The 25,125-nt window shown below is 40.8% G+C and overlaps 2 protein-coding genes across 6 annotated transcripts; one reads left to right on the top strand and one right to left on the bottom strand.

Moving 5' to 3' along the window:
- The first annotated feature begins 1,035 nt into the window (after positions 1 to 1,035).
- Positions 1,036 to 13,701, top strand: snx27b (sorting nexin 27b). Of its 2 annotated transcripts, none has more exons than XM_079640148.1 (13): positions 1,036 to 1,867; positions 5,969 to 6,200; positions 6,350 to 6,542; positions 7,190 to 7,254; positions 7,342 to 7,446; positions 7,555 to 7,633; positions 8,544 to 8,707; positions 8,806 to 8,895; positions 9,394 to 9,543; positions 9,829 to 9,957; positions 10,649 to 10,708; positions 10,796 to 10,858; positions 10,972 to 13,701. In XM_079640148.1, the coding sequence occupies exons 1-13, from the start codon at positions 1,548 to 1,550 to the stop codon at positions 11,014 to 11,016; spliced, it is 1,695 nt and encodes a 564-aa protein (XP_079496274.1). In that variant the 5' UTR covers positions 1,036 to 1,547; the 3' UTR covers positions 11,017 to 13,701. The 2 variants fall into 2 exon arrangements, with proteins under 2 accessions (XP_079496274.1, XP_079496273.1); XM_079640147.1 differs by having other exon boundaries at positions 1,151 to 1,867; positions 10,796 to 10,844.
- Positions 13,702 to 16,600: 2,899 nt separating this feature from the next.
- On the bottom strand, positions 16,601 to 25,023 carry LOC307013379 (neuronal acetylcholine receptor subunit alpha-7-like). 4 transcript variants are annotated; one of them, XM_079640759.1, is made up of 10 exons: positions 24,937 to 25,023; positions 22,351 to 22,490; positions 21,840 to 21,884; positions 20,936 to 21,045; positions 20,771 to 20,850; positions 20,369 to 20,536; positions 19,848 to 20,042; positions 19,270 to 19,356; positions 19,036 to 19,145; positions 16,601 to 18,366 (listed from the first exon to the last, which is right to left on the bottom strand). In XM_079640759.1, exons 2-10 carry the CDS (start codon positions 22,426 to 22,428, stop codon positions 17,467 to 17,469), a joined length of 1,773 nt encoding a protein of 590 aa, XP_079496885.1. In that variant the 5' UTR covers positions 22,429 to 22,490; positions 24,937 to 25,023; the 3' UTR covers positions 16,601 to 17,466. The 4 variants fall into 4 exon arrangements, with proteins under 4 accessions (XP_079496885.1, XP_079496883.1, XP_079496884.1 ...); XM_079640757.1 differs by lacking the exon at positions 24,937 to 25,023 and adding an exon at positions 24,619 to 24,881; XM_079640758.1 differs by lacking the exons at positions 19,270 to 19,356; positions 24,937 to 25,023 and adding an exon at positions 24,619 to 24,881.
- Between the last annotated feature and the right edge of the window lie 102 nt (positions 25,024 to 25,125).

Raw genomic sequence — 25,125 nt, 5'->3', positions numbered from 1 at the left:
TAACAATGAGTAATGAAATAGATGAAATACCTAAATAACCAGCATGGTTTATACATGGCTATTTGCTGGTTTGTTTAGGATTATAAATTATAATCCTAAACAAACCAGCAAATAGCAGCATTATAATAGGCCACTGTGTTTCCAACAACCAGCTACATACTAACTATGGCTCACAATTTATTTAACAGAGGTGTTACATAACCTTACATAATATTCATAATTACACCAAGTCTGAATAGTGACACAAATGCTATTACCTCAGTGTACTCTTTTGAAAAACTTGGAAAAATGTATTTTAATAACATTACTATTATTAACATGTTTACTTTACGTTTTCTGCTTGTATTCATTGATTTCATTCATTTATGTTTCAATATCTTGGCTGCAGTGAACTTTCCTTTTTGTTATTGCGTTGGTTATTTTTCTGTTTGTATGTGACACACTTTATAAAAACGTTGTTTTTTCTTCAGGGCCAATATCGAATTTAAGTTTCAGAATAATATCCTTCGATAGTCAAACTAGCATTTGGCCTCGCAGGGTGCATCCCAGTACAAACTAAATGACTATGTAAAAACCCTGTTTTTTCACAACAAGGCAAAAGAGTTTATAAAACGACTAACTAAGGAATCTCTCTTTATATTCATATTTATATATTATATTATATATTGGCTCATATTTATATTGGGTCCAAAATGGTGGAATGAGCTCCCCATTGAAATCAGGACAGCAGATAGCTTGCACATCTTCCGGCGCAGACTGAAAACTCATCTCTTTCGACTCCACTTCGAGCGATGGAATTACTAACAAAGCACTTATATACTAATAAAGGACTGGCTTATCTAAAGCCAGTTGAGTAGCACTTGAAATGTTTGGCTCTATGAAACCTGATGTACTTATATGATTCTGTTTTCTTCAAGGTTGTATCTTCCTGGTCAAATGTACTTATTGTAAGTCGCTTTGGATAAAAGCGTCAGCTAATTGCAATGTAATGTAATATTCTAGTCTATTTTGTTTGATATATCCATTGATTGTTCTAATGATTGTTTTTAGGGTAAGAAGCAAAACAGTAGTAACATAAGTTAACATTCTCTGCATAATTTTTGTTATTGTATTATTATGTGTCTCACATTTTTTTAATTGAATAAAAATAGTGCAATAACAAACAAAGTAGAACAAAAATAGTAAAGATTTTGTAGCAGGACCAATTTGCAAGTTATCAATTGTCATATATAAATATAAATACTCAAGTAAAGTACAAGTCCCTCAAAATTGTACTTAAGTTCAGTACTTGAGTAAACATACCTACTTTAAACCACTGATTATATGGCCTAAACAGGAAAGGAAACTTACCGCACGCGGAAAGGAGTCTGACCCACATGGAACACATCCTGGGGCGCGCGCTCGCGAATCATCGGACTCTGTCGGCTCTTTCCGGAGATCTCGGTCAGTTAGCTAGCCAAGCTGATTAGCCTGCTACTACAAGCTAATGTTTATTGGATATTTATCGTTAGCAGAATTGGAGTAAATGATACAAAGAGTATAGAAAAATGGCGGACGTCGAGGGAGAGGGAATTTGTTCGTCGGTTCCTCCGTTACCTCACCCTTCTTCGCGTAACGGCTCCGGTAGCGGTAACGTTACGCCGGGCAGCTGCCAGGCAACCACCGTTACTTCAGGCCCACGGCTGGTGCAGATAGTGAAGTCTGACTCGGGATATGGCTTTAATGTTCGGGGACAAGTCAGTGAAGGTGGGCAACTACGGAGCATTAACGGAGAACTGTACCCTCCCCTGCAACATGTCAGTGCTGTCCTACCGGGAGGAGCCGCCGACAGAGCCGGTATTTCCAAGGGCGACAGGATTCTCGAAGTGTAAGTGGCTGCTATATTAGCTTAACCGACTGCATGTTTTTGGGTAACGTACACATGACTGTTGCATCTCAAAATGATTGTTAATAAAAATTGAGACAAGCAGGACCAATGAGCATCATTTAATTTATATTTAACGTTAGAGAATCACCTAAAAGCCTGTGTGATCGTGCACGATGCTGGTCTTCCAGGCAGAGCCACCGTTCATCCTCATGAAAGGATGTCTGTGTGTCAGACAGAAAAAAGCCCAGGGATCATTAGGAATTCCCGTCATACTGAAACCTAATCATCCACAGCATGCCAAGTTATTCTCAAGTCACTCCTTTTAGCTACTCATTAATATCAATGGAACCAGATGCAGTATGTCTCTCTGCATAACACACTGCATCCAATAGCCATAGCCTGCTTAGCTAGAATTGATCATGAAGGTGAGTTGGTCAGTTAACCACACATTGGTGTTACTATCAGTGAGCACTGATGTGTGCTGCTGCATTCAGGATAGTGTGATGTTAGTATGCATGGCGACTGCTTACTTATGTTAGGCTCTGTTGCTATGGAGAGGAGCACACAGCTCAGCATCAGTACTGGCACTTCTGTGTGTGTGTGTGTGTGTGTGTGTGTGTGTGTGTGTGTGTGTGTGTGTGTGTGTGTGTGTGTGTGTGTGTGTGTGTGTGTGTGTGTGTGTGTGTGTGTGTGTGTGTGTGTGTGTGTGTGTGTGTGTGTGTGTGTGTGTGTGTGTGTGTGTGTGTGTGTGTGTGTGTGTGTGTGTGTGTGTGTGTGTGTGTGTGTGTGTGTGTGTGTGTGGAAAGGGAAGGATGCTTTCATTTCAATTCTGATTGGCTTCCCTTCTCTAAAACCCTGTGTCCCATTGGCTGGTTTTTGCACACTGCTTTGTTAATGGATGGCTTTCAGTAACCTGGCAGTTTGTTGACCCCATTATTTTGTGTGTGTTGTGTGGAAGCATGTGGATGTTATGCATTTTTGGATACAAATCCCTTTATATGTCACCCCCTTATAAAATTGGCTTTGCTCACTGAAAGTAATGGTTTGGTTAATATCCATGCACTAGTAGGCTTTAACATTTTATACTTTACGAGCATTATTATTTGAAGGGTACTGTCTCCTCTCCTGTACCTCATATGCGGTAAATAAGGAAGGCCCAGATATGACTAAGTCTCAACACATAGAACATTGCTCCCTTCGTTCAAGGCATAGTATGTTCACAATATCTCAGTAAGCAAACGATGAAGTACCTGCAGATAAGCTGCAGTGGTTTAGAGCTTCTTTTCCGCTTTTCTCCATCAATACTTCTTTGCACATTTACAAACAACTCCCACTTCCCGAGTCTTTGATGCAGAATAATCAATAGTACGAGAAAACTTTTTGGGCCTTTTGCTCGATGATAAAGCAAATGTATAGTGTTTCCTGTTTCCTGTTCTACTGTATATCATTGTGGCATACATACATATAAAACAATCTAATCTTCAGCAGAGATATATATATTTAAAAAATGACTCTATCCTTGAACTATTTACACAAAATAAATATGACACACAGGAAAATGTCTCTCAAAAGCTAAATATGCCCAGAAAGTGCTGATAATGCAAGAGCAGAGAGCCCTAGATCATGCAGCTGCTTATTATATAATAATAGTCTGCCAAAATGCTTATTCTGTATTTTGTGTAGTAGGAGACATGGCTTTCTTCTCCAACTACACCTGCAGAATAAAAATATAAATATAGTTTTATTTGTGTCCCTCCCCTTTTGTTCTGTTCTTATTTCCACCTCAATAATCATCTTTTGTGCACCTAGCTCAGAAGGTTTTCCTATATTTAGTCGCATGCTGCTGTGAAGTTATCTTTTGCATTGAGTTATTAGGTATTATAGAGCGTTGGCAGTGTGTCACCCTGTCATCATAAATCGTGCCATGCTGACAAAACAGATCATCAATCCGACACAGGTTCTATGTTATAATCCAAATCAGCAGGCACTTGGGAGTACTAGATTTACAGATTCTTACAGCAATGTGATGAATTGTTTGTGTATTACTCAGATTACTGTTTTTATTACTTATTTTCTCATTTTTCTATGCACTGTTGTCCTAGTGAGGCTATAATAATAATAATAATAATAATAATAATAATAATAATAATAATAATAATAATGTTATTTTTTGCACCAATGATGTGATCTATATCATATGAACATTTTGCATACAGTTACATCTCTGAATGAAGGTTGGAAATGTTTGGTCTTTATAAGGCAATGTGTAAACAGAGAAAGAAGACTTTTTACATAAGTGCAAAGTTTAACAAGAAATCTAAGAATGCCCTATCTGGCAAGACTCAAAGAGGAAGCTTCATATGAGAACACCAAGGCCAGCTTTTACTAACAGATGTATGCCACACAAATAGTGATTAAGATGTCACCTAAAGTATAACCGGGTTGCACTCAGGTTATGCAAATTAACATTATATTGACATTTGAGTAATTTGTTGGTTTCTGTCTGTTGTAAAAAAAGTTTAAAGAAAAGAATAGGTCAATGTATTCAAGCTCATTTCTGTTAGCTGTTGTTTAAGTTGAAGCAGTTCATTACATTTGCACAGAATATAAAGCACATAATAATGTAATTTACTGATATGATATTTATACAACGCTTTCTTTAGTTTTGAGTAAAGTAAAACATTGGTCAGGAGCACAACAGTCATAATCATGCCTACCAAAAGGCGCACACCCAGTGTTACTCATGCTCAGCTGTGCTAAAGACATAACCCAAAAGTGTTATTCCCTCCGGGGGAAGATTTGAGTCTAGAGTGGTTTGAAGGCCTTAGCCTCTCTCGGTCTGCCACACATAAACAGAAGCTGTTTCACTTGATTTTCTTTTCTGTCATTTCATTCAAAACTTGTGTTCCATGAGATTCATTTCTAGAGATTCCCAATATCAGGTTTCCACACGACTATCATGGCCAAACAACAGCCATATTAACCTGATACCTTTTTCGAAAAAATGTATGCAGTTGAAGAAGTGAGAACGAAAATAAATAAAAGTGATTTAAGAGGCGCTGAATTATTTACATAATGTTATCATATGTGCCGCATAATGTGCCATACACACTAACAATGTAAGTAGTTCTCTTAGTAAACGTTGAATAATGTAAGCAAGTAGCAGTGTTTCCCCTACCATTGTCTTGGAGGGGCGCTGCGCCCCGCCAACGGATCCCCGCCAACGGACCCCCGCGCCCCCCCTGAAATTCAAGGTGTTTAAAAAAATATATATATTATTTATTTATTTAATATACAGTATATACTGTATAGCACCAAATTGCAAATAATCTATAACTACTGTCACTTTTCACATTGAACATGTGCTCTTTTATTAAGGTGGACCTATCATGCTATATTTGAATAATATAGTGTAGGACCATACCTGTATAAGGCATATTTATACTTTTTATTTTTCAAAATACCAAACAGATCATGCATTTTAGCCATTCCTCATTTTGCTCAATTTAACACTGTCTTTGAATGGGCTGATTCAGTGAGAACAGCACCATCTACAGGCCTGGCATATGTACTACAGAGTCTCCAGCGCTTTCGAACGGCAATGTCCGTGGCTGTCTCCTCCTGATTGGTGGAGTTGGGCCAATAGCCGTAGCGCCACTTCTGTGACGTCATAGAAGTGTTCGAATCTGGATCAGTCTGTATCAGATTGCAGAGATTTGGGTATGGAGGAAAATAGAGAGGGTTGTGTTTTCTGACACTTGGTGAGTTCCCTGGAACACCGGGGACACATATTCATGTATAAAAGACGCACAAAAGTGCATTTTGCATGATAGGTTACCTTTAAATAAACTAAACGCTTTCATTTTAAGTTGTGAGTTTAGTTTTTTTGACCCTAAGAAACACTGATGCATTAATCAATAACAATAATCCACAGCTCCTCTCTCTGTTCCAGAGGATTGCTCCCCCCCCCGCTCAGGCAGCACCCCCCCAAAGCAGTAAACCTAGGGGAAACACTGAAGTAGTAAATAATGCTCTGTCTGCATTAATACAAAGAAAGAAGCTTTACAATAGTCTACAGCTCTTCCTCTCGCTTTCCAACAGAAATGGTGTAAATGTAGAGGGAGCCACCCACAAGCAGGTGGTGGACCTGATCCGTGCCGGAGAGAGGGAGCTGGTGCTGGCCGTGCTGTCCGTCCCGCCCCAGGAGGCCGAGTGCCTCGATCCCGGAGACGACGTTTCAGCCCTGTCCTGCTATGACTACTCCGACAAGCAGGCTGTCCCCATCTCTGTCCCGAGCTACAAACACACCGAGCTCAACCAGGAAAAGTTTGTGGTGGGTGCACTTGTGGATGGCTTCGTAGATAACTTAATGAGAATATTGACAATACTTGGCAGCTCAAGTGACAGCTCATACGGCAGGAGGATTTGTCTTCAACTTCTGCCATTGTGTTTTATATTCCAACTCTCTGCATTCTCTTTCAGGTATATAATGTATACATGGCGGGCCGGCAGCTATGCTCTAAGCGTTACCGTGAGTTTGTGATCTTACACCAAAATCTGAAGAGGGAATTTGCCAACTTTACGTTCCCAAAACTGCCTGGGAAATGGCCTTTTTCACTGTCGGAGCAGCAGCTGGACGCGCGACGCAGGGGTCTTGAGGAATACCTAGAGAAAGGTCAGAGAAAATGAAATGTTAAGATAGAAAGTAGTAATCAGTATCATCCTGTTGTAAACATAAAGTGGACCTATCATGCTATATTTGAATAATATAGTGTAGGACCATACCTATATAAGACATATTTATACTTTTTATTTTTCAAAATACCAAACAGATCATGCATTTTAGCCATTCCTCATTTCGCTCAATTTAACACTGTCTTTGCATGGGCTGATTCTGTGAGAACAGCACCATCTACAGGCCTGGCATATGTACTACAGTGTCTCCAGCGCTTTCGAACGGCAATGTCCGTGGCTGTCTCCTCCTGATTGGTGGAGTTGGCCCAATAGCCGTAGCGCCACTTCTGTCACGTCACAGAAGTGTTCAAATCTGGATCAGTCTGTATCAGATCTGTTGCAGCCCCTTTTTAACAGATTTGGGTATGGAGGAAAATAGAGAGGGTTGTGTTTTCTGTATATTCATGTATAAAAGACTTACAAAAGTGCATTTTGCATGATAGGTCACCTTTAAGTACTGGGATAAAAAGTGTGGAAAGGTCTGGAAGACATACTGTCCACCCCAGAGTCCATAAGTACATTGTTTGTGCCATTGCATGACCACTGTTATTCCATATAAAAAATGGTTCCCTTCTTATATCTCTGCAGTGTGCTCTGTACGGGTAATTGGCGAGAGTGATATCATGCAGGAGTTCCTGTCTGAATCAGACGAGGTAAAATAAAATAAAACACGGCTGTTTCTTTTTGTGGTCATTTGCCTGTGTCTCATGTGCAGTTGGTTTCTCCTTCCTATTACATAGAACTATAATGGCGTGTCAGATGTGGAGTTAAGAATAGCCATGCCCGACAAAACTACGCTAACCGCCAGAGTTCGTAAAAACTCCACTACAGACCAGGTGTACCAGGTAAAAACACACACAGGCCTGAAAACGGTTACGCATTATAACCAGGACCCTATCAGTTTTGTTTCTTCACCTTCTCTGACTTTGTCTCTCTCCGTCTTTCCTATTCAGGCTGTGGTTATGAAACTAGGGATGGACAGTGTAACAGCCAGCTACTTCGCTCTGTTTGAGGTCATCAACCACACCTTCGGTTAGTAAGAACGTGCATTTGAGCTTTTAGTTTTTGTGCATGCTCCAAAATTTCTACACTGAAAATGTTCCCATGTTCCTTCAAAACAAATATATTAGAAGGCCTTTGTGCAAGAATGTTCATATGTCACTTCAACCAATCCTCACCTTCTCAAGGCTAGTTTGGTATGACGATAATTTAGATATTTCAAGCAGCTAAATAAATCTACTGTATATCAGAAGAATGTTCAACCTATGCGGCACCACTGAATGTATTCTCTATGAAGGTTGTGCGCTGCAGAAGCAGCAGTACATTAGCAGTGAATTCAAGAGAGAGTTTTGCGTACATGTCTCAGGAGTTTATTTCTTTCTCCCAAGAAATTAGAAAGTATTTTGTACCTCTCAGTCGTGGGCAGGAACATCCATGTTTTTCAAAAGTCTTACACTTTCAAAGGCACCAGCTAGTATTCTTCTTGGAGCAACAACACGATGATAAATCCCCTCCCATTCCTCTCAGCTTTTCACCTTTTTAAAATGTAACAATTTTAAAGAATATATATATTTCCTTACTTTTAATGCTATAATGTATATCCAGAGTTGTTACCCTGATTGACCAATAATTGGTCATTTGGACTTACACTGTAAATCATTGGTCCTTCTCACCTCTGTAACAACTCTTGCTCTTATTTTAATTTACATTTTTAATTTCCACTTTATCAACAAGATGAGAGTACCATGCAGAACATGTATCATATTACTTATTTGTCACTAAATGCTATTTTATCTTTACCCTGGGTGCAGAATAGTTACAAGATTTCAAAAGCAAAGGTGACAGCTCAACAGTTTTTCTCAAACACATAAGAACAGGATATCTCTCTCTCTCTCTCTCTCTCTCTCTCTCTCTCCCCTCCCTCACTTTCTTTCTTCCTCAGTGCGAAAGCTTGCCCCCAACGAGTTCCCTCACAAGCTCTACGTACAGAACTATACCTCAGCCATCCCAGGAACCTGCCTCACCCTGAGAAAATGGCTCTTCACTACTGAAGAGGAGATTCTGCTCAATGACAACCAGCTTGCTGTCAACTACTTCTTTCACCAGGTGTGTGCATATGTCTTTTTACCTTTTCAGCGTGTGTATGAATCAGTTATTTGTGGGTTTGTTTGAACAGTTTCCCCTATTTGTTCATTCCTTTGCAGGCTGCCGATGATGTGAAGAAAGGTTTCGTCAAAGCAGAGCAGAAGTCCTACCAGCTGCAGAAGCTGGCGGAGCAGAAGAAGATGTCTATGGTCAGTCTCTCACATTCACCAGACACCAAACAGCTCCTCTCTACTGCTCCTGAGGAACTTGCTGTCAGATAGATAGGCAGATAGAGTTACTTATTATAGTAATTGCGCAGTGTGGCTATTACCATTCCCTCTCTCACCTGATCAGTCTCCTTTAAATGTGTGTTACAAAGCGCAAAAGGCACACATTTCCCTCAGTTTACAGGGAGAGTCTAGATTAGGAAATATTGAGTTTTTCTAAAAAACATAAATAAATGAACCTGCTCTGGAGAGATGTAACCTCCCCCAGCTAGTAAATACTCATTACCTGTTTTCAGATCAGTTGGGCTGCAGCGAATACATAAAGTGAGTGAATGTTCTCTGGATTTGGTTGATTAAGCTTAGTTAGAGTCAAACATCTGAAGGTGCATCCTCTATCTAAACTTCAGTCAGTTGAACAAGTACAGATTATAATATATAGTTAAAAACATAATTGTCTCTTCTGTCCTCTTTCTTTCTCAGTATCTGAGTTTGTTAAGGGGTTGCGAGGGCTACAATGAGATCCTATTCCCACACTGTTCCTGCGACTCGCGACGTAAAGGCCATGTCATCACGGCCATCAGCATTCACCACTTCAAGCTGCACGCCTGCACCGAGGAAGGGACACTCGAGGCAAGGGCAACTGTGTGTGTGTGTGTGTGTGTGTGTGTGTGTGTGTGTGTGTGTGTGTGTGTGTGTGTGTGTGTGTGTGTGTGTGTGTGTGTGTGTGTGTGTGTGTGTGTGTGTGTGTGTGTGTGTGTGTGTGTGTGTGTGTGTGTGTGTGTGTGTGTGTGTGTGTGTGTGTGTGTGTGTGTGTGTGTGTGTGTGTGTGTGTGTGTGTGTGTGTGTGTGTGTATATATAGACATATTTTGCATGTATAAGGGAGTGAGTGTACTAAAGCCTTAATATTGTTCCAGAACCAGGTGATTGCATTTGACTGGGGTGAGATGCAGCGGTGGGACACAGATGAAGAGGGTATGGCCTTCTGCTTTGAATATGCACGAGGAGAGAAGAAACCACGATGGGTCAAGATATTTACACCCTATGTGAGTGTCGCACGCACATTCATTTGCATATGCTAATAGCCCTCATCTTATACCAGTCAAATTGCAGCTCCTAGAGAAATAAAAACAATCAATTAATCGATTTTCTTCAACTATAACTCACGGGCAAAATGTAATATTTAAGGAAATATCTTCTCATCAATATGAATCTACTGCAGCCGGTTTACTTAGTTAATAAAGATTAGACAAAATGAATGGATGTGTCTAACAGCACATCTAAAGCTCACCTCTCGTTTGTTTAATCAATACAAAAACCAAAGTGTTGGCCGGTTACACTACGCTACTCATTGGCTGTGAGCGGTTGCCTGGCAACAAGCGGAGACTCTAAGTCTAGGAAGTTTAAGGTTCTAGCCAAGAAGTAGCGCATAACTCTCCCTAAAACTGTACATTTACGTTTGACGGTTCAGTTTTTGTCAGGATTAAACATAACGTAGATTAGTGAGACTTACAGGCGCTGGTTGGTGTATTTTTTCTTGCCATTGGACGGAGCAAAGCTTGCTGTTTCCAGTTTTGTGCTAAGCTAACCAGCTGCTGTCTTTAACCTTATATTAAAAGTACAGAAAATTAGTGTTATGCATATCAAACCATTCCTCTCAAGAGTAAATATGTAAACCATATCAAATCTAAATGTTTGTTTCTCTCTTTGTATTTGCTTTGCGTGGGCGATTTCCAGTTTAACTACATGCATGAGTGCTTCGAGAGAGTCTTCTGTGAGCTGAAGTGGAGGAAGGAGGTAAGGACCATCTACAAACATTGTAATGTGTTTTATTACAAGCCATTGGGTGCTTCACTCACACCTGCAATGTGTGTGTTTCTACAGGTGGAAGAGGAGGCTACAGACAAGGACAATAAGAACTGCAGTAAAGATGGTATGTTTGGCAAGGTAAGGCTTTGCCTGCCTCTGTCCAGTATACGATTAATCAATAGCCTGGGTGAATTCCTCTGTGTTTTTGTTTACGGAGAGTGTCTTCCTCCTGATTGCTCTTTCTGTTTCAGAATATTTTCCAGCTGCTGAGGCACAGAAGGGATGGAGGCACCTAGGGAGGGAGATTGTTACCTCTTAACTCAAAACCGCTACCGCCAGCGGCCCTCATCTAGCCCCGGACCCAGCTACGCTCAGCTATTAACTACCTGGTCATCCTTTACACTTCATCAGCTACAACCTAAAAGCTACCCCCGATACATGCAAACCAACAAGCACCTGCAAATAAACAAATAGAATAAACTGAAATATAAAAAGCTACAGACACGTGAACCAGAACTTTTGAATCCAGCGCACCATAATCACGCATAAGCAGAACTCTGTCCAGACTTGGATTCATGCAGGCCTTCTTCTTATTGGCCGGGACTTGAAGTGGAATGTGACTTGTACGTGGGGAGGTTGTTAGCCTCCTCTGAAGTAGTCCTACCGGGAAGAGCAAGCTGGAGTGAATAAGGAAATATTGTGGGACTAACAATGAAAAGTGTTAGTGCTCGCAAAGGGGAACACAGCTAACACTGATCAGCGAGACTGAGGGTTGACCACAGGAAGACGCAGTGTGTCCATTTACGGCCAGTTGTTAGTGTGCAGGTGTTTGTGCATGTTAATGCGTGCTGGGGGACCCAAAAGGCAAGGGTCCGACCAGAGTCAGGCCCTCAGAATGTAAGTCATCGTTTAATTATGTCGCATACAAACATTTTCATTGATTTGTTGACCAGTTTGCATCTATAAAACAAACCTATTAACATTGTAATGTGACAGAAGAGAGAGAGAGAAAGTGGACACGATGTAAAATTGTTTTTTTCATTCAGAGACATAGCTGTGATGACTTGACACAAGCAGGAACGACTTTACATTTCAGACTAATGTTGCACTTTATCCGACAGTATTAACAGCCCCCTAATGTGGGAGATGTAACCGAAGAAGCAGATTGGTTTACATTCATTTCTGACTGAATTACAACATTATTGTTATCCACTACATCATCAGGCAACATGTGCAGTGTCCAGAGCCACACTTTCACCTTGTTTGTATTTATAGTATTGTGTGAACACTACATGTTCATATTTTTGAGACCATTGTAGAGCAGCAGTGATCAGACAGTGGAGTACAATATGTTGAGCATGCATTCCCCATAAGAGACAGCAGGGGTCCTTCTCCTCCTTCTGCTCTTGAACAGGCACTGATTACTTTGCTCCTGAAAGCTCCCAAGGGGTTTATAATAGGCCTGTAATTCAAAAGGCCTTTCTAATTGGAGCACTATTTATTTCTGTTGCTGGAACTTCGCTGTACTGTTGAACTGCTCTTGCACTCCAGATTCAGGTTAAGTGGGAAGAAGATTTTTATTCGCAAAAAAAGGGCAGCTTGCACACTTCATCAACGTTAAACAGATATGAATATAACGGCACATTAACTAAAGGCTAGGTAGAAAACCGATCACACAGCTGCAGTGTAGTGAAGTGAAAGTGTAATTCAATGTCCCTCTAAATGAGCACAGCTAATGTTCTCATTCGTAGTATAACGTAATAATAATGTACCAGAAAGGACACTCAGAGAGAACAGACCTCCGCCAAGGTCGTTTACATAAGTGAAAACGAATGTGTGTATCCGCCTTGCGGTCCGGATCCAAAAGGTGAAGGGTTCTTCCTTCAAACAATTGATATGGAAATTGCCGGTAGTTTTTCTGACTAACTGACGAACCAAAAATGTAACCTTGTTATCAGAGGCAATGAGCGATAAACATGATTATTTGATCCAATAGAGACTTCAGGCTGACAATCAAATACATGTTTGCAATCATACGTTATCACATCACTAAACTCTGAACTGCTGACATTAAATGTTAATAATTGTCCGGTGTTATGTTGGGATATTACTAGCATAACATCTGAACTGGTTTATCATATTATGAACTCATTTAGAAAGCCAATTTAAAAGATTTTGCTTAACTCAAAAGCTGCTTCATGTTTAGTCCAAATCAATTCATTTAAAATCACATATGTTTCCACTGTGATGCATTACAACATGACAACTTCATGTTATTTTCTTGTTTTAAATTAGTTAATCAAATAAGTATAAGATGCCGCTGAATGACAGTTAACCAGTATTTAAATAATATTTAGCCCTTACTACTATTTAGCTCCTTATGACATTATCAACAGTATTCTTTTATACTGCGGGCAAGTAAAGAGTCACAGATTGATTCTGATTGGCTCTTGCTCAGAGGGCTTGTTATAATGATGAACGGTTCACAAAAGCCGTTTTGGGTGATTCATGAGCTTCAGCAGACCCTGGTGGGTGTGTCAAGGAGGTTTAATGAATGTATTGAGCCTTGAGTTTAGAGACCTGCGACCTTAAAGTCTGAAAGCATTTCCCAGTGTTCTTGTCCGCTTACTGGAGCGTATCTGACGTGGTGGATCCTCTGACATTGTCTGATCTGCCCACTTTCAAGTACTGTATGCACTAAGCCCCCCTTCTTTCTCTCTCTCATGCTGACTAAAGTTTAGTGTCACTAACAGTATTTATTTTAGTAAGATAATATGTTCATTTGAGCATCTCTGTTGTTCGGTTTATCACCTGATGTAGTTTGGCTTTTGAAGAGTCACGCTAAGAAGAGGATGGAGATCGTCAACCCGCAGATTCTTTGACATGTTGAAATGTACAATTTCAGAGAGATTGTTTGGTTACGTCGCTTACTGTAATAAATTGTAACATATTCTTTTAAATAAACCGATTTATTGATGCAACGTTTTGTGGGTGTGTTCGGTGCAACCTGAGACAACTGCAGGAGTCACACACTGCCAAAAGTACGATCTTACACACAAGCAGGAAGATGATAATCCTATGCAAATGATTTTTCCACTATTCCCCTCACTCTCACTTTTGCACTGACCTCTGTTTTCTTTCTTCCTCTCTCCTGTTGCTGTCCCCTTCACTCCACAACTCTAATGTCTTTAAATGAGATCTGGGAAATAATTACCCAGCGGGCAGTGAGATGGCCGCTGCATATCGACCTGCATTGAGTGCCTGCACCCTGTAATTAATGGCTATCGACCGCTGCTGGTCAGGGATGCTTTCTTGGAGCATCTAAATTTGGAAATGCAAACATCTCTGGGCCAGAAACCTGTCCTGCGAGATGTCTTTCCAAGGGTCCAATTTCAGTGCATATCAGTGTCATACCTTGATCACAGGAAGAGGCTTTGAAAATGCTGCATCATGGGAGAAATGGTTTTACAATTTCAAGATGTTACATTGGGACTCTGAAATGGGAGCATGAGTTATTCGCAGCTTCTTCCTGTGCATGGGGAAACACTTACTGTCTGGGGAACACGTACAATACGCTGGGATGTTCCTAATCCCTCCTCTTTACTATAAAAAAAGGAAAAGCTGACTGCCTTAAATCGAGGATAAAATAAGAAACTATTGCATCGCTCCCTTCCTGTCAGTTCTTTGATTGAACCATTAAAACACAGCACGTCAACTATATATAGCTTTCTTTTATATTCCCTCACCCTGGTTTTTATCAGCTGTGTGTGTGTGTGTGTGTGTGTGTGTGTGTGTGTGTGTGTGTGTGTGTGTGTGTGTGTGTGTGTGTGTGTGTGTGTGTGTGTGTGTGTGTGTGTGTGTGTGTGTGTGTGTGTGTGTGTGTGTGTGTGTGTGTGTGTGTGTGTGTGTGTGTGTGTGTGTGTGTGTGTGTGTGGACTGTAGAGTACTGCACTAGGTCTGCAGCAGGGTCCTTACTTGATGTATGAGTCGCTTAGCAGGACTCTGCAGATGTGGGTGCAGATGTGTGCGACACACTGCAGTGGCCCCTTGATACCAAACATGTCTGCTTCTCACCCTCCTGCTCTCTGCATCGTGCTCCACTGTTTCTGTATGATTCTCCTCTGAACAAACAGCTCTGCAGGATCTGTGCACACCGGGCCGATGGATGACTGAGTCCCTGCAGTAGAGGAGTATCTCAGATTTATTACTTGTGCTTTTTTGCATCTCTCAGCTATGTTAGGCCGCCCCAGCAGTCCCATCACACACAGGATGATCTCAATAGGCCATTGAAATGAATGGTAAACTGCCTGCACATATACTGAGCTTACAGTAAAACAAGTTTAAAGCCTTATTAATAGGCTTTAGGGTAAAGGTTTTCCGCACAGCCATGCCAAAAGAGCATTTAGCTAAATGCAATCATCATGTGTTTGTATTATTCATCATTTTGCATTAGAATATTTGCCAAGAACCCTAACATGCAATCTTTGCCAATTGAGAATATTTGTCCAGTCACCCATAAACGCTGCTCTGAGTATGGTTTGAAGGCAGCAGCAGCATCCAAGAGGAAGAGGAGGGGGGATTCTCTCCTCTCTCCTTTCTCTCCACTCCCCCTCCTCCTGTCCCTCTCTCATTAATGAGCAATCAGTTAAAAACTTTATCGGCTCCTATTTCCTTTCTCAGCACATTTTTCCCTTCCCTCCACTGTTTCTCCCAACCACCCGCCTTGTTTTACCTCCTTCTCTAGTACTCTTTCATTCTGTGTCTGTGCCTCTGCATAGCCCTCCCCTGCATCGCTCATTCTGTCTCTTGCTTCCTTTTGCCCCTTTTTATTGTTGCGCTACATTAAATCCATTTTCACTTTTCTCCATCTGGCTCTTTTTCCTCTCATACCCCCTTTCCTTCAATACTCTCTGCTTCTGGTTTACAACTTGATCAAAGGAAACGGAGCCAGAGAAAAACATGTGAAACATGTTTAGAGAGTACAAAACATATTGTACTATGTCTACAGCTCAGTCTCAGACCTAGTGCTATTCAAAGTGACCAACACTTGATGCGCAGCCACTGTCATAGACATTATGTTTATCTGTGTGTGTGTGTGTGTGTGTGTGTGTGTGTGTGTGTGTGTGTGTGTGTGTGTGTGTGTGTGTGTGTGTGTGTGTGTGTGTGTGTGTGTGTGTGTGTGTGTGTGTGTGTGTGTGTGTGTGTGTGTGTGTGTGTGTGTGTGTGTGTGTGTGTGTGTGTAGAAGATTTTTAAGAGTCTTTTGAAAAGGGTTATTGGAAGGTTGACCTTCCTTCTTTGACGTGTTTCCATCTGAACCTTATCTAAATTCGTAAAAAGGTAAAATATTTGCCAATTATTTGAATCAAAAAGAAGGTTTTTCTGCTGTGAATGTCAAAGTGTATTACATATTCAGAAACAAGAAAGACATATAGAGTACTTTTAACCATCCCTATTCAGCTGAGATGTCGTGTTATTCCAATTAATGATAAATACATTTGTGTAAGATCTTTTGAAGGATTTTTTTCTAAATTGTTATTTTACTGTTTTGTATCTGTGTACAACAACTTTTTTTTTAATCTTTTGCTGCTGCTTATCTTGGCCTGGACGCCTTTGAAAAGTTTTTAATCTAAATCGAACCTATCGTGGTTAAATGACGGCTAGATACAAATAAAAAAGGTAGAAAATAATCCCTGAGGCAGTATGCAGGGTTTTTTGTTTTCATCAGATACTGTGATTGGTGAAGGTGCTGCAGAAATGAATCACCAGTGTCATCATCCAAATATGTGGAGGATGTTCAGGCTGTGTTATTGTGATAAATAACATTCATGTGGAGAAATACTTATAACAAGACTTTGGACATACTCTTGAAAATTAAACATTGTGAAAACCTTTTAATGTAATAGAAGAATTCAAATTTAAATAAGGATATTATGAGAATTAAAAAACAATTGCATCTCGTGAAGGAGCTCATCAGTGCAAACAGAAATGTGTGTACTTTAGTATAAATAATAGTTTTAGTATCACACAATAGCATACAGATATTCAGGTCTGTATTGTATGGAAAAGCAGGTTTACATGCAACACTTCAGTGTCAAGACTTTATAACAAATAGATCAGTATTGATCAAATCAAGTCATGCTTCCCAGTTTTCACACACATTCTAGGATGATCTTCCTCAAGGATCCTCAATTACAATACTATTCCAAAAAACTCTTAATTTGTTGACTGGGATAAAAACAAAAGAAACACAAACCTTCATCATCAAGGTTTCAGTGAAAAATGCTTTTGTTGAAACTTCACCAAAAGGATCAATATATGAGACGCTTCTTTTACTTTTGACTTCTGCCAAGAACGATATGCTTTGTCAGCTCGAGTAGAGAAAAAATGTTGGTCCAAAATTCATGACATTTGGTGAAAGGGTGTGGAATGAGTGAAGGTAGAACCCATTATATTTAGTAGCAGATCCCAAACACAAGATGGATTATTTTTCACCTCTAAATAACAACTTTGGTTACCTTTTGGGAGAAACAAACACATAAATAACACTTACATAGAAACCATTGCAAAAGAAAATATGTGAACAGTAAACACCGAATGAGCATTATCATATTCCAATCCACAAGTACCACAGCCCACTCCAGCTTTATAGGAAATATGTACTGTTGTATGTCCCAGTGTCATTAACAGCACTTCCAACAAACCCTCATCTGTATCATACCTTTACATCTTCAAATCCCTCTGTGTGTCAGATGAAGTCTTTCGACAGAGCTTCCCCAAAGTTGGGTGCGGCCATGAGGATAGCGATGGTACAAATAATGTTGAAAATACTGAATCCCATCAGGCACAGGCGGTCAATGACAGCTGCAGCAAACTGCCACTGCTCTGCCAAGCTGACCAGCCGGTCCTGCTCCTTAACGCGCTCCACTAAAAACTGCACCTCCACCAGCAGCTCCTGCAGCTGGTGGTCCACTGCAACAGATCGAAACATCCCGCTGTGGTTCTGCATAGCGGCTGATCTCCCTGCTGCAGACCCAGTCTCCAGGCCGCAGGGTCCAGAGGCTGTGGTTGACGGGTCGGGGTCTATGGACAGATGAGTTTCCAGTGGGGGGCTCCTAAACTTGGAAGATTGGAGGTGGTGATGGATTGGTGTATCTCCAGTATGCGCTCCGGCTGCTGCTCCCTCTCCTTCACCTCCACCTACTCCACTGATCACCCTGCCGTGACTCATGGTTCTGCCTCCCTGCACTTGCTCCAGCTCTGCCGTGGTCTGGAAGGTCTGGAAACCCATATACAGGAGATGGCCGTTGGGCTGTGGATGTGGGTTGGGGCCAGGATCTCTGATATTAGGGAGGATACCAGTATGAGAGCCGGGCCGGTGGGATCCTGGGTGGGACATTGGGTGGGACATTGGGTGGGACATTGGGTGGTTGAGCTGAGCCAGGCTGGCCTGAAGGGAGTTGAGGCTCTGGGGGATGATAGAGGGCACTGGTGTGGGGTTGGTGGTGGTGGTAGTGGTTGTAGTAGGAGAGGACAGGTTCTTGCTCTGACAGTCGGCCTGGAAGTTGGAAAGAGGCGGCTCCGCTCCCTCTCCAGGACGCTTCATCCGCAGGAACCAAGGAACCCACTGCAGCAGAACTAAGTGCACCTGACACACGAGGACACAAATATTGAAGAAGACAGATGCACATTAACACACGTGGCCTTCAACCGTTTTCTGAGCAGGTTTAATAACCACATCTAAATTTCATCCACATTCCATTAAGCTTGTCATGTCCTAAACCATTGCTTGCATTTCAAAAATCTAAAATCTCATACAAGCCTTTATTTTGTTCGATTTTCACTTTTCTGCACTTTAACAAGCCTTAAATATCCTAAGACAAGCAATATCCCCAAGGCACTAACAAGCGATGGGATCGTACCACATCTGTTTTTCTCTACACTGGTTGGCCATGCGTTTCAATATAAAATCAAAACAGTTAACTTTCAAAGCATTGCATTTCCAGACAGCTAGCTGTATAACTCAAAGATAAAGCTGGGGATCAAGCTTTTTCTGTCAAGGCCACAAGACTCCGAAAGTATCTGTCTAAGAATATCGGATTAGCTGAATATGAGCTCTCTTTTAATCCCCTCTTAATTCTTGCTTTTGATGAACTGGTCCCTTTTATTTTATCCTACTGTATCCATGGTTTTTACGATTGTGTTTTTTATTGTTTTATTTTTGTATTTGATTGTACTATTGTGTTTTTCAGGTTTAGTTTTAAGCGTTTTGAATTTTCTTTTTCATATTGCTTAAAAAGTACTTTATACAACTCACCCAGCGTGGTATGTTTCCATCGTTGGGGCTGTGATGATGGAACTGCAGGACCATGACTGTGGCCACTACTGACATCCCGACAATCACCATAGTGCTGGCAAAGTACTGTCCTGAGACGGACAGCAGTGGAGAACATTTCACTTATTAGGATCTGTATGAACAGTGTAAATCCCCCCCCAAAAAACAGCAAAACCCACAAACACATGGGCAATGTGTACACAGAGCCAAACGGACCTATCAGCGGGACAGAATCTGAAGTGGCAGGCATAATCTCTGCCACCATCAGCATGAAAACCGTCAGAGAAAGCAGAACCGTGATGCCTGGAGGCAGAAACAGGACACCGGGGATTGGTTGGTTGCGCAGGAGAAAGAAGAGAGAATCGTTAAAAGAAGAGAATGCAAGCAGTGGAACAGAATATTTTTTATTGTGCAATTGACTTTGTTTCTGCCCAAATCATCTGTCTTTCTGACATCCCTAGAAAAACTCATTTGATTTGAATTGTTCTCATCTTTCTTCTGCCCTTTTCTGTCTTTGTCTCTCGTTCACTCCATCTCAGCCCTCCTGACACATTACAAAAGCTGTGCATTTCACATGGAAGGTTTCAAGGTACTGTTGTCAGGGACCAATTAGAAAGAGAAAAACTAGAAGAGGGAAATAAGTAGGGAATGTGTAAAAAATATGCAAAAAGAAATGTATCCTTACTCATCTCACAGCGGACTTGTTTTCCCTATTTTACATTTAATCAATCTTCCTTATTATAGAACAATACCACACCCCTGTTCTTCACTACCCTCCTCTTATTATTTCTCACCCAGGCTGATCTTCTCCCCCGAGTTGGCCGGTAACAGAAAGCAGACCAGGGTCATGGAGGAGAGGAGCACACAGGGCATGAGGAGGTTGAGAGCGTAAAACAAGGTCCTTCGTCGCAAGGTCACCACAAAGGTAACATCAGGGTAGGGCTCTGCACAGCAGTCATAGAATAGTTCGTGACGATCTCCAGGGACCTCTGTGGGGACAAAGAGAGGAAAAAGTGCAGCAGAGACGACATTATAATGCAAAAAACACCAGCGAGGATATGAAATGAGAAGCATAATAATACAAGTCTGAGATAGGACCAGCGTCATACAAATATTTTATTACACAAAACTGAAATAGAGAAGGGAGAGATTTGATGTTGGGAAAAACATGGATGTGCAGGGTGGCAGGATATGTATTTTATAAATCAGTAAATTGTTTTACTGTATTTCCATAAAAAATACTGGACTCCATGGTAATTTAAGCACTGTTCCTAAGCAACACTCTTTGTCGTACAGGGTGTCCACAGCCTTTTACCCAGTAGATCCCACTCTCCGTTGGTCATGTATCCTGAAACATCAGCCTCCTTCATCTGGAGGTCCAGCAGCCAGCCATCGAACGTCCAGGAGCCAAACTTCAGTTCACAGCGCTGGATGTCAAACGGAAACCATCGCACATCCACGCTACAGGTGCTGACAAATATTCCTTGAAAACAGCAGGGGAAATAGTCAAAAGGAATGTAAGTGTTGGGCAAAAGAAACTTGATTTAAAGAAAATGTGTTTCATGCAGTTATCTGGAAGTAAACTAATATACTAGGTTGCAGTAAACAATCTAAGGATTGATTTGCTGCAGCATGAGGAACACTGTATGTGTGCAGAATGACTGAATATAATGTCGTTTTGGATTTGAAGACAAACTTGGATCGATTGAACACGTACCTGGAGGCAGATACTCACAGAAGCCACTGGAGTTAACCAGAACATTGGTTTTAAAGGTGGCATCAAACTTATCATGAGCACTGAAGGATAAGAGCACAGGGGTGAGATAGTTCAGAGCTCAGCACTGGCACTGTTTGTGTTTACATTTTAAAAGACCACACATACCTGTTGTAGAGCAATATGTCAGGTGTCCAGACCTGGTCCGAAGAGAAACGGAGGTTCTTAACTCCAGGATACTCTGACTGGTTCCACTGGAGGTAGTGATCGTACCATTGCTGGAAAAACCCAAGCATAAGACTGGTTTCAGACATAAAACATGACGACATGCATAGATAGACATAATGTCATTTTATACTCTATACACAACATCGTTAGCCTGTTCGTCCCGGAGGAGGGATCTTCTTCTGTTGCTTTTATTTTATTCCAATTGAGGGTTTCAGGATGTCGCCTGTCGTACAGTTTGTCAAGCCCTCTCCGAGAAATAATTATTATATGTGTTTTGGATGGTTGTTCCTGTCACCTCTCAGCAAAAGGGGTTCTGGGTTAAAACACAATGTCTTGTTTGGGCCTTTTTGTGTCTCATTTTCTCCAAGTACTATGCTCCACCCACAGAAATATACATAATATAAGGTTGGTTTTCTTACTCTAAATGGCCGATTTGAGTGTGAATGAAAGCCTTCCTCTGTGTGTCAGCTCTGTGAGGTGTAACCCGCCTCTTGCCCAATGTTAGCTGCAATCAGCTCCAGCCCCCTGCCACCCTGTGAAGGATGAGCTGTTATATTTGATGCATGGGTAGATGGATTTCTGGCTAGATGAATTTAACAACATTAACTTGACAAAGCCTAGTTGGCGATGACGAAATACAAAATAATATGAAGTTGTTGTCGGGCAGAAGGATGAAGGACCGTACACTTTAGTCCAAATGACTTCAAATATCGCCCTGATGAAGATTTCTTTATCATGACACTGAAACGCATGGGAAGGTGCTGTGTAGCTGATCCTGCAAGTGATGGGGGGCATTTTCAGGACACAGATCAATATCCCATCATTAGTTATATTCATTACTCACCATCTGCAGCCAGGCGTTTGTGGTGAGGATCTGGTTCTTTTCATCCTTGCATAACACGAAACATACAAAAGAATAGGTGATATAACTTAAAGCATGAGTCTTCAAGGGTCATCAGGGTTAATGCAGGGGTTAACCCAGTTATTGTTCTATAATCTATAGTGTTTTCAATGTAGTTTTATTTAAAAAATTGAAATATGTTTTACAGTGACATGAATCAAAAATATTATAAGCAGACATAAATCATTTTTTTCATTCATAAGGTATTGTATGCACTGAAATGTTAACTTTAATCAAATGTATTATGTCACAAAATCTCATATAACAGTATTAGGTTAGTTAAACGCAATAATATTAACTTGAACCATTAACTTTTATTTAAACGTATTATTATCGCTTTCAACTCACCTAATACAGTTATGAAATCTGTTGAAATACTACATTTAATTTAAGTAAACTTTTCAGTTTTTTCAGTGTGGATGTATGACTATGATGCATTTTGGGCAATGCGTACCACATCCATGACCTGCATCAGAGTGAAGGAGAACTGAACGGTGAGGCTCTGGGAGTCGTTGGCCACCGGTCTCTCCATGGGGTTGTAGTCCCGCAGCAGCTCCCTGAGCAGAAACCGCTGGTGGGGACCCTGCACTGACACTACAGATGGGGGGGGGGGGGGGGGGGGGGGGGGGGGGGTAGGATGGAAAAGAAAGAGTTGAGTCACCAAAGAGAAGCAAGAGAAAAAATGACAGTTATAAAGCTGTGTTATGATAGCCAAAGAAGATGGCATGAAGAGAGCAGAAAAACAGTGTGATGAAATTGATTGATGGATAGTTTGTGGGAAATTGATGTAGAAATTGAGGGCTAGGTGAATGAAAGAAAAGCAAGCCAACAGAAGGAGAATAGACGTGCTCAAATGTGGGTGAACAGAGAAGGCTTTTAGGGGTAAAGTAAAATGTTTTAAAATGGAGATAGGGCAGAGTGATATAGAGTGAGTACACAGGCCAAGAGAAGAGAGCACAGAATGAAAATGTGAGAAAGAAAAAGAGGACAGAAGGCAGGAGCCCGGAGAGGAAAAAATCCTGTTCCTCCTAATCAATTTTGGCTGTGATTGATCACCAGCAGACAAGCCGAGTCTTTCTCAGCGCTGTAAAAATGTCACTTTAATTTCATGCAGGAAATAGTGAGGCCATTAAACACTAAAACACCCCACACAGACACACAGACACACACAGCACTCACAACGATGAGAGTGGGGAACTATCTCTCTCTTCGCCCTTAAACTCCACCCAAGGCTTCGATTCACTTTTGATTCATTCTGCAGAAGACAATCACTTTGATGTGGAGGAGGTTATAATTGGTATAAAAAGCATATCGAATAAGAAAAATAAATAAAAGTATGATTTGAAGAGCTGCAGAATGCCTGCAGGCAAACCGCTGATACCACTTTATAAAGTGCGTAGGAGTAGGGCTGTCACAATAATAGATTTATAGATAGATAATGGCCAAAATTATTCACAATAAGGAAATTATTGTGATATTTACAGAAAGATCTTTGGGGAAAACTTGATTAAATTCAACTTCATCATCTTTGGTTATTGTGAATATTGTGACTTTTATGACAAGGGAATACACTCAAACTACAAGGAGGTGGAGGGGGGTCTCTAACTATCACAAAATGCAAAGATAACAATAACACTAATAAAGACTGAAAAGAAAACCATGAACTGATCAACTAAAACCAGTGCTCACTGCTCACATTAGCCAACATGATATTATCATATGTGTATTACTTACATCAAAGCAATATTATTGTTTTAAATATCGCAGATATTTTCTGTATACCACGACGTCCATACATGGGAGTGCTAAACGGTCTAATATTAATGCACTTCCTGTTTGGTGTCAAATCTATATTCTTTAACTATCTTAATAAATATCAATATGACTCCAACGCTGGTGTACCTATAATTCAGATTAATAGTCCATTTAGTGTCCATAATGATTATCCATGCATTCATAGCTTCATAGATCACCCTTCTTATTTTCTGAGCACATCTATCTATCCATCTATCTATCTTTCTTAGATTGCATCTGATTAGTTAACCGTTCTCACTGACAACGCATACATAAGACATGTTGTTAACCATTTTGTTATTGCATTTATTATATTCCTTTTGGATTTGCACCTTATTTATAGATCTTTATGACTGAAGTCTTTCCTACTTTGTATTGCAATGGATGCACAGAAATGTCCTTCAAGACAAAGCTATCTATCTCAAAAAGTCAATTCAAAAGATTTAAAAGAACATTTTGTAATTAATACCAGCTACAGCATAGTTGTTGGCAAGTGTTCTTTTAGTTCCAGATTCCTATGACAATGCAAAATACAGTAAGTTTAGGACATACAAAATAGGAAATACAATAATGCACAAGTGACATAAGTCTTTTTTACAGTAAAGACATACAATATCAATCAATCAATCAATCAATCAATCAATCAATCTATCTATCTATCTATCTATGTATCTATCCATCTATCTATGTATCTATCCATCTATCTATCTATCTATCTATCTATCTATCTATCTATCTATCTATCTATCTATCTATCTATCTATCTATCATACTGTATAATGCATCTGATTATTTAACCAGCCATTTATCCATCTCTAAATGCAGAGGCACACACACATGCAAGAGAGCACATACAGTATAGCACATGCAGAAAACAGACACTTGTTCGAGCACAGCAGCACTCAAAGCAGCAGTGAAAGTCACTCACCCTGGAACAGAGTCGCGAGCATCAACAGCCAAAGAACCACAGCGTGCCACATACTGCATTCCTCTGTATAAACAGAGAAATAGTGCAGGAGAGAGAAATGAGGGAGGATAGAATAGAGAGAGAGTAAGATTAAAAGCGTGGTCTAAAGAGGAAGAAATGCTACCGAAAACAAGTGGAGAGAGTGTGATACGGTCAGTGACGAAGAAGGGAAAGGAGGGTGAGAGAGAGCAGGAGAGGCGGGGGAGAGCGAGAGATGCAGTGAAACGGTTTATCCTCTAAAGAGGGAGATGCTGTTCCAGAGTCAGTGAGCCGGCATACCTCGAACAACAGCTCACATCCACCTTCACGCCTCTGTGCTCAGCCAGAGCCCAGCCAATCCTGCACCTGCTCACTTGGCACGGATTTCAAGAGGGACTATGGATGCAAATCATGGGATTATATTGCAGCAGTAAGTGGACTAAATCAAATCTTGTGGAGGAAATGAAAGTAGAAAAACAAGAATATTGT

The sequence above is a fragment of the Notothenia rossii genome (assembly GCF_949606895.1).
Source record: "Notothenia rossii genome assembly, chromosome: 7".
Lineage (NCBI taxonomy): Eukaryota > Metazoa > Chordata > Actinopteri > Perciformes > Nototheniidae > Notothenia > Notothenia rossii.
The sequence above is the reverse complement of the archived record's forward strand: the minus strand, read 5'-3'. Positions and strand labels throughout refer to the sequence as shown.

Bases quoted from the DNA above. Each gene is read 5' to 3' on its own strand.
- snx27b (XM_079640147.1), top strand. From the start codon at position 1,548: ATGGCGGACGTCGAGGGAGAGGGAATTTGTTCGTCGGTTCCTCCGTTA. The intron at 8,896-9,393 runs GTCAGTCTCTCA...TTTCTTTCTCAG, and splicing joins AGCAGAAGAAGATGTCTATG to TATCTGAGTTTGTTAAGGGG. The intron at 10,845-10,971 runs GTATGTTTGGCA...TTTCTGTTTCAG, and splicing joins TAAGAACTGCAGTAAAGATG to AATATTTTCCAGCTGCTGAG.
- LOC307013379 (XM_079640757.1), bottom strand. From the start codon at position 24,670: ATGTGGCACGCTGTGGTTCTTTGGCTGTTGATGCTCGCGACTCTGTTC. The intron at 22,491-24,618 runs GTGAGTGACTTT...CCCCATCTGTAG, and splicing joins GCTCGCGACTCTGTTCCAGG to TGTCAGTGCAGGGTCCCCAC. The intron at 20,851-20,935 runs GTATGTGTGGTC...CTTATCCTTCAG, and splicing joins GACATATTGCTCTACAACAG to TGCTCATGATAAGTTTGATG.